At 37.2% G+C, this 8,464-nt stretch overlaps 1 protein-coding gene across 1 annotated transcript in view; it reads left to right on the forward strand.

Annotated features, from left to right (window-relative positions):
- The first annotated feature begins 69 nt into the window (after positions 1–69).
- Positions 70–8,464, forward strand: part of fbxo8 (F-box protein 8) — a 19,417-nt gene continuing 11,022 nt past the window's right edge. Inside the window, exons 1-6 of the mRNA XM_061988361.1 lie at positions 70–285; positions 2,489–2,591; positions 2,731–2,814; positions 7,845–7,989; positions 8,135–8,261; positions 8,390–8,464. The exon at positions 8,390–8,464 is cut by the window's right edge and continues 44 nt beyond it. Of these exons, the coding sequence (XP_061844345.1) occupies positions 2,489–2,591; positions 2,731–2,814; positions 7,845–7,989; positions 8,135–8,261; positions 8,390–8,464 (534 nt within the window). The 5' untranslated portion in view covers positions 70–285. The remainder of the gene's footprint in view (positions 286–2,488; positions 2,592–2,730; positions 2,815–7,844; positions 7,990–8,134; positions 8,262–8,389) is intronic.

Below are 8,464 nucleotides of genomic sequence, written 5' to 3' on the forward strand. Positions count from 1 at the left end.
TGACGTCGATTGAGTATCTGAGATGACGTAGATAAAAGGGGGAAGGGCGAAGATGACAGGCAGAAGAGGAGGGCTTAACATATGATAATTGTGTTATCGACAGTATGGACGACTCCTCCAGAACCAAAGGAGCAATTACCTTGGTTTTAATACTCCAAAATACATTGTTTATAATTCTTACGTAGCTAAATGGAATGACAGCGGAGTAAATCTCACTTCAGGGAAACTACATTTGGAGCTGTCCTTGTGTACAGGCTGAGCTGTCACTGGAATCTTTCAACTCAGGTAGGTGGCTCGTGTTTCATTCATGTGGAAACTTTGTCAAACACGGTTTACACACTTATTTGTAAGTCATAACTTACACTTGAAGTCAACACATTCTTTGTCAACACAAAAATAGCTTGCAGTGCTAAGTCATCAAACTGGTGGTTGGTGGCGAAGGGAAAGCCTTTTCGACCAATAGCGTGGCGACTCGAAATATCTTGGGACCTGAAGGGTAAATCTCATTGGCGGAGGGCGGGACTACGCGTCAACCTACCTATCGGGCTGGAAGTTCCAGCGTTGATGTTGATGACAGGCACGGATTGTTTACAACTCAGCTGACTGACATGCCCACAAAAGTGCCAACATTGTGGTCGTAATGACCTTGTCTGGTTGTTTTATTTATGGCTTTATTTGTATTTTTTTTATTATGACAATTTGTAGTTGCAGTGCTACCTCTACTGTACAACTGTCTGACACAGGGCTTAGTTTTTTTTAATGAATGAGAACTGTGTAAATTCTATTTTTTATATAGCGCTTTTCTCTAGTGACTCAAAGGTCAAAGCGCTTTACGTTGTGGAACCCAATATCTAAGTTACATTTTTAAACCAGTGTGGGTGGCACTGGGAACAGGTGGGTAAAGTGTCTTGCCCAAGGACACAACGGCAGTGACTTGGTGGCAGAAGCGGGCATCGAACCTGGAACCCTAAAGTTGCTGGCACGGCCACTTTACCAACGGAGCTTTAACACCCCAACGAATCAGCAGAAAAAAACGGATCTACTTTTGATAAGACAACAATCGATTTTTACTTGTGATAGTTTATGTAAACAGTCAAGGTTTCATCATCATATTTTCTCATTAAATGAAAAAATAAATACCAACTACATTATTGTGAACACTTACTGTATACAGTATTAAAATATGCATACACATTTAACTCTATCGGTTTGTACAGCATTGTGACTCTTGTCAACAGTCAATTGCCTTTTTAAATAGGCATGTATTTTCATTATAATACTTTCCATATTGTATTGATTTATATTGTTATGTAAAAAAATCAGTAGAAGGCTGCAGAACATGGGATGCTTACTCATTGTATTATACACATGATACATATTTTGTTCGCCAATACAAAGGAATAAATAAATCAGAACTGTATATATATATATATGTATATATATATATATGTATATATATATATATATATATATATATATATATATATATATATATATATATATATATATACACCGCCACGGGTAAGATGTACCCCCGTCCTACCTGCCGCATTCGGGCAGATGGGCCTCGTAAACCTGGTAAGGCAGCCCATCTAGGAGAACGAAATCTCCAATCTCAAAACCACCGCTGCCTTGCAGTCAACCCACTCGAGGGTAAGGCTAAGGGAGTAAACCCCGACAGAAAATCAGGAGCCGGAGTCCTGAAGGCGGTTTGACGTTGTAGCGTCATTCCGGCAACTCCTGCGGCGTCGCTGGTGCCAAGTTGTATCGACACTCGTCGCTCCCTTGGATCCACCAGCCATGCGGAGAGGTGGGGCTTGCTGCCTGGACAACAGCTTGCCCTCCATAGTTCCATGCCCAGGCCGTGAAAGATCCACTAGAGAGGTCACTCCAGCAGATACCGGTTCTAAGCCCATCCGATTGGCGAAAGAAACGGGTACCAGGGGCCATCTCGCAGTGAGACCCACCCCCCTTTTTGGATCTACCCCATCGTCTCTCGAGACTGAAGAATGCAGACAAATATAGGCCTTGTGGTTAGAGTGTCCGCCCTGAGATCGGTAGGTCGTGAGTTCAAACCCCGGCCGAGTCATACCAAAGACTATAAAAATGGGACATATATATATATAATATACATCGATTTTTAGTTGTGATTCTTTATATATATATATATGTATATATATATATATATATATATATATATATATATATATATATATACATATATATATATATATATATATATACATACATACATACATACATACATACATACATACATATAAGCATGAACTGATGAAAATGTATTTTTTCTTTTTCTAGTTGCAATCGATTGAATGCCCCGAGAATACAATGACCTAGATGAATGAGAACATCCATTGATTAGTTTAGTTAATTTTTCAGTTAAACAGATAAATGATATGAATATGGATCAGTGTGCATCATGAACTCTAACCGACTGGCTTGTAATTTCCATTGGCCTGTCACACAGATGGGTCAGGCACTATGGAGGCTGCCACCCAGACAACAGCAGCAGCTTCAGGAAGAACTTGCCGGCCGACTTGCTGACAGTGGAGGAGTAAGACGAGAGCAAGGTAATCCTTACTGCCGTGTCTCTTTTTTTAACTAGTGCTGTCATCAAATACAGTTATACCGATATTTACATGTGTTCATCATGTGCATGAATGTCATTCATTTTATTAGTTCAAAGAAAAATCCTCTTTTTTTTCACAGTTAGGGATGGGCAGCCACTGAGAAGAGTTCCCCAGCAATGTTATGGCCCTGACATATACCATTTGCTGAAAACTCGCAGAGGAGGTAGGATGACAATATTTTAATAGTTTTTGTTATGTGCTGATTCCTGTTGTTTACTCTGCTTTATGGATTTATCTGTTGATTTTTTGTTTCATAGTGTGTGGATTAAAGTATTACTGGAAGTTAAATGAAAATAAATTCTACAAGCCATTTAGTATCATTTAACATTAGTACAAGTGGAAAAGTAAGTTAATCTCTGTTGATCTCAAGATTTATAAAAAAAAAAATAAACAGTCAAGTTTTGAATGACATGCATACTGTATATACTGTGTATTTCATGTATTAAAACCCCTTATTTCAGGCATTGATGTTATATTCATTGTGGGTCCTTACTGAGTTATTTAAACTGTTCTTAGTTCAGGGTGGAATAATTACCCAATGTACATCTTCAGTGATTTTTAAAAACAAGAATTGGGTGCATGAGTTTACATATATTTAAAATGTTCTCCAATCCACAGAGAGTCAAAATTATACACAGAATCTCAAATATATAGAATAGGGCTCTCTGGGTAACTCATATAATACAATACTATATGCAATACATAGATCACAATCACGATAACGTGATGTGGCGATACTGCGATCATTGACATACAGTGGCAAGCAAAAATGTTGGATACTAGCCAGTTTCAGATACCTGCACCTCTAGTTGGTCGTAGCGAAGTGTTTCTCTTTCTAAATGCTTGAAATATATACAACACTCAAGCTATTAATTAAACAGGCTGACTAGGTAATTACCGAAATATACATAGCCCTTGGGTTTAACGTAAATACGATAGATAATGAGTAGGAACTTGCCGATTGATCGACCACTGATCAGGTTCGGCCGATTTTCGAGAAAAATTATGTGATAGGCCACTGCTGATTAATGCCTTTCAATGCTGATCACCTTTGGACAATACTTTTATTATTAGTCACTCGACTGACAAAAGCACATTTGAGTTAACTGTGTCTTACTATATACAGTGTGCAGCAGCTTCCCCAAGTTAGTGATAATCATTCCCACCTTCCGCCCAAATGCAGCTGGGATAGGCTCGAGCCACCCCCACTTTTTTGTCACCTTGGCAGGGCATAAGAGAAAATAATTGAGAACCACTGGCGTTAATGTCTGAGTGAGCTTCGTAAAAGCCACCCAACATCCAGCGTCTCACTTGATAGCATTAGCTAATAGTAGATTTATAGCTAGACAGACAAAACTTACCGTATTTCCCGGGCTATTGAGGGCACCGGGATATAAGGCGCACCCATTAAATTTTAAAAGAAATACGTTTTTTTCATCGATTAGCCACACCGGATTAGAAAGCCGCAGATGTTAAGTTTTGAAATTAGTTATTTACACAGTTCTATAAATGTTTATTTACATACCTTAAGTGTTTCCAAACGATGCCAGTAACACGGCAGTAAAACTGAGAAATTTGTGAAAACTGAAAACAATACAAAACATATGCTGTTGTAGGTTAATAATACTAACACAGACATTTGTAAACGTGTTACCATGTTAGCTAATACATATGCGTTAAAACACTGCTACAGGAATTATACATGGGACGGTTCAAGTAAGTATAAACAGTTTTAGTTATACTGTAAAACTTACAAATGTTGCTTAGAGTGATGAATGAAGAATCCAAACAAGTAGAACCGCAATGGATGGCTAGAAGACTTACACTTAGGTTGAGGAAAAACAAAATCACTGCCGGTAAATGGAAGGACACTGCAGCACCTGCAGTGAGCGAACTCGTCCAAAAAATGGCGCCATAGCACAAACAATAAAACACCCTCTGTGTTTAAAAAAAAAAAAGAAAAAAATTTATGAGAGCTGCCAGCGAAGAAAAATCCATTAATTAGCCACTCCGTTTTATAGGTTGTATTCACTTGACATCGCGTCCGGCTTGTTAACCATCCAAAGCTCGAAGTGGTGGGCCAGTGAGCGTCTGTTGTCATAGCGTTCTAGGCAGCATTTTGCTTTTCTCGAAGAAAAATGCCCTATACTATACCAGCTGCATTCTAGCGGAAGGCAGAGTACACCCTGGACAAATCGCCATCTCATCGCAGGGCCAACACAGACAAATCTTATTTTGCTAACGTATAGGGATATATTATATTGCATAGTTTGCATTTTTTGCTCATATCTGCTTTTAGTGGTAAGATCGAGGCCCTTTTGCATACTCAGATAGGTCGCATTCTGTTTGCTGCACAGTAGCTATGTTGTTTGGTGCACCACCACTTTGTTCACTTCTGTTCAAAAGTCCAGAATGTACGGTACTTTTTCCAACCCGGGGTCCAAAGAAAGTGAGGATAAAAGACAGTGCAGCGGAGAAGAGGTCGATCATATGCATTGAATTAAAGAAAAAAAAATTGTGTGTGTATGTAATGTGTGTATATATATATATATATATATATATATATATATATATATATATATATATATATATATGTGTGTGTGTATATATACATATATACAGTGTGTGTGTATATATATATATATATATATATATATATATATATATGTATGTGTGTGTGTGTATGTGTATATATATACATATATACAGTGTGTATATATATATATATATATATATATATATATATATATATATATATATATATATATGTATATATATATATATATATATATATATATATATACTGTATATATATACACACACACATATATATATATATATATATATATATATATATATATATATATATATATATATATATATATATATATATATATACTGTATATACACACACACACATATATGTATATATAGAGTCATATGTTATTATTGACTAAATTATAAAAAAATCCTTCAACAAAATGTGTTTTGATGAAAGCATAAAGTTGAAAAACAACTCATTGAGTTGAAATCATTTTCTGACAGCTTTGTAAATGTGTTGGTTTCCTGCCACAAACCCAACTTTTATGCATAGCCCTAAAATGTTTCTATAGGGTTGAGGTGGGCGCATTGGGAAGGGGTTTCCAGAAAATTATTGTGATTGATCTCATCAAAAAACAGCTATTATGTGTTTTTGGGTTAATTTCCCTGTTGGAACTCCAAACTGTATCCAAGTTCCAGCTGTCTTCATTTGAGGTGAATTAGAATTGGAGGTAGTCCTTCTTTGTGGTTCTATCCAGTTTGTGTAGTGCACCGGTGCCACTTGCAGAAAAAAATGCCCCAGAATATGATGTCTGACTGTAAAACTTTTTATCCAGAAAGCACTTGGCTAGCCCTTGTGGGCAGCTGCAAATTTCAGTCAAGCCTGAAACTGTCAATTTTATAACAGGCACTTCTTTCTTGGCTGGCACCCCAGTCCTTGGTGATGTAAAACTTGACGTGTTCACTGTGGACAGTGACACAGGTGTTCCATCAGTTTACAGTTCATGGCAGGCTCGAGCCTTGGTGGTTCCTGAGTTGTTCCTGAATATCCTAACCAATTTCCTGACAATTTTATGTTATACTCTTTCCAGACCTCCAGACCTTGGAAACTGTTGAGACATTCAAACCTAAATTCAAGCTAATTAGTTTGAATTGCTGAGCTTGAAATGGGCAGTTTAGACCTTCCCAACTATGTAAATCTGCAATTGTCCTTCTTGGATCTTCAGAGTTCTTTGGGCTTTCTCAATGTAGAGTATTGCTTGTATTCAGACATGTGACTTCTTGACTTGAAGTCAAAAGCATTGGTGGTCAACCAAGCCAAGATGGCTGTTGTAAATCAAGCAGCGCGCAATATATTCGAGTACAAAATAGGCTTATGTCTTTCTCCAAAAAGCAGATGCAAACTATGCAATGGAATAGATCCCTGTACATTATCAAAACAATATTTGTCGAGTATTATATGTTGGTCGCGTTCTCAGACATATCAAACTAGTGTGCTTCAGACGCCATTCTACATGACAAAACCGATGGAAACTTGGAAAAGCACGGAGGTCTAAAACTTATTTGTGTGTGGCTGGGTTAAGAAAAATTGGTATCAAGACTCTCCTGGATAAATATGCATCGTATTTGCTCGGGTAAGATTGCATTTCATGATTTAACTTCACGTCTACTGATGTTTGTTGCTGTTGCACGTGCCGTTTACGAGTAGCATGTTTCCCCCCGTCTTTATCAAAATATAACTGTATATGTCAACATTGTGTATGTGCTTGAAGCTTCAATTATTATTGCTGCCTTTGGTAAAATTTTAAAACTCTTTTAGGTTTGGCTGACATTTTTTGCTTTCTTTTATTTAGACTTGCCAAGTTGGTGCTGTTTCGAAGCACATGTAGCAAACATGTGTTTAAGAAATACAAGTAACACAAAGATAATTCTTCAATGGGAAATTATAACCAATAAAAGTATGTCAAACAAACCTTTAACAAAGTAATCACTGCAAACTCATGCATTGTTTGAGTCTGCTCCCTTGGACTAGAGTGTGAGCTGCTTTTCTCGTTCTAACGGCACTTGACCATATATATAAGAATAAAGTTCATGTATGAGATCTAGGTCTGCCAATTATGACCAAAGTAATAATTAAGATTATTGTTATAAATATTGAAGTCATGATTACTGATTGTTAGATAAAGCAGTGTTGGGGTGTGAAGGTAAATACCATCATGTAATTTGTAATGTCTAATAAAAAGGCTATTGATAAACTTTATCCATATATCTAAAGACAAATATTAGTTTTTTTAATTCTTTAATTATATCAACTTGTCAACATTTTGTCATTAGATGATGCCTTTATATCCATTTTTACATTTTGATAGAGGGAGTTTTTTTAATTTATTTTTTATTTAAGTTATGTGTATGTATATGTACATGTAGAGGCTGTATTGGGACAGATTCATTAATTACATTATGTTATTATTATTTGAGGTGAAAGTTGTGTAAATGTTTTCCCTCTGAAAAAAGATGGATTCAAACAAAGCATTAATTAAAAGGTCAAAATGACTATGACATCCAGTGATAAGCGAATGTTAACTTTTGACCACAACTGTTTATCTAACTTTTTTTTGTCACTGTGGGTTTTCATTTTTTGTTTTTTTTTAGGTAAAGCGCAACATGGTTTTATAGATTTGGAGATGCTCCCACCAGAATTAGGCATAACCATACTGTCGTACCTGAATGCTACTGATCTGTGTCTGGCCGGGTGTGTGTGGCAGGACCTAGGAAATGATGAATATCTCTGGCAGGGGTAAGGAGATTTAGGTCTGGTTTCTGTTCCTTATTTGTGTTACTAAACAGCTATGGCTTTTTGCCACATGTTTGTAGTAAATGTCCGTTCCCCCCATCTTTTCTAAACGAGTCTTTTTGACAACTCTTGTGTGTGGATCTCCCAGGCTCTGTAAGTCCACATGGGGTCACTGCTCCATCTACAACAGAAGGCTGCCTGCTGGTTTCTCATATAGAAGACTGTATCTACAACTAGATGAAGGCAGCCTTACATTCAACGCAAACCCACAGGAGGTAACACATGCCATACATCAAAGATCACTCGTCCCCCAGCCTATGCTCCTGTGTCTGGATCGTCCGATGCACTGAGGCCCCTGTAAGGCTGCATGATGTATGATCTGTCTGTGTCTCTTCCCCTATAGGGTATCAGTTACTTCATGTCTAAAGGCATACTCGTGGATCACCCTACAGAGCTGGCTAAGTTCATCTTCTACACC

The sequence above is a fragment of the Nerophis lumbriciformis genome, linkage group LG27, assembly GCF_033978685.3.
Source record: "Nerophis lumbriciformis linkage group LG27, RoL_Nlum_v2.1, whole genome shotgun sequence".
In the NCBI taxonomy this organism is placed as follows: domain Eukaryota; kingdom Metazoa; phylum Chordata; class Actinopteri; order Syngnathiformes; family Syngnathidae; genus Nerophis; species Nerophis lumbriciformis.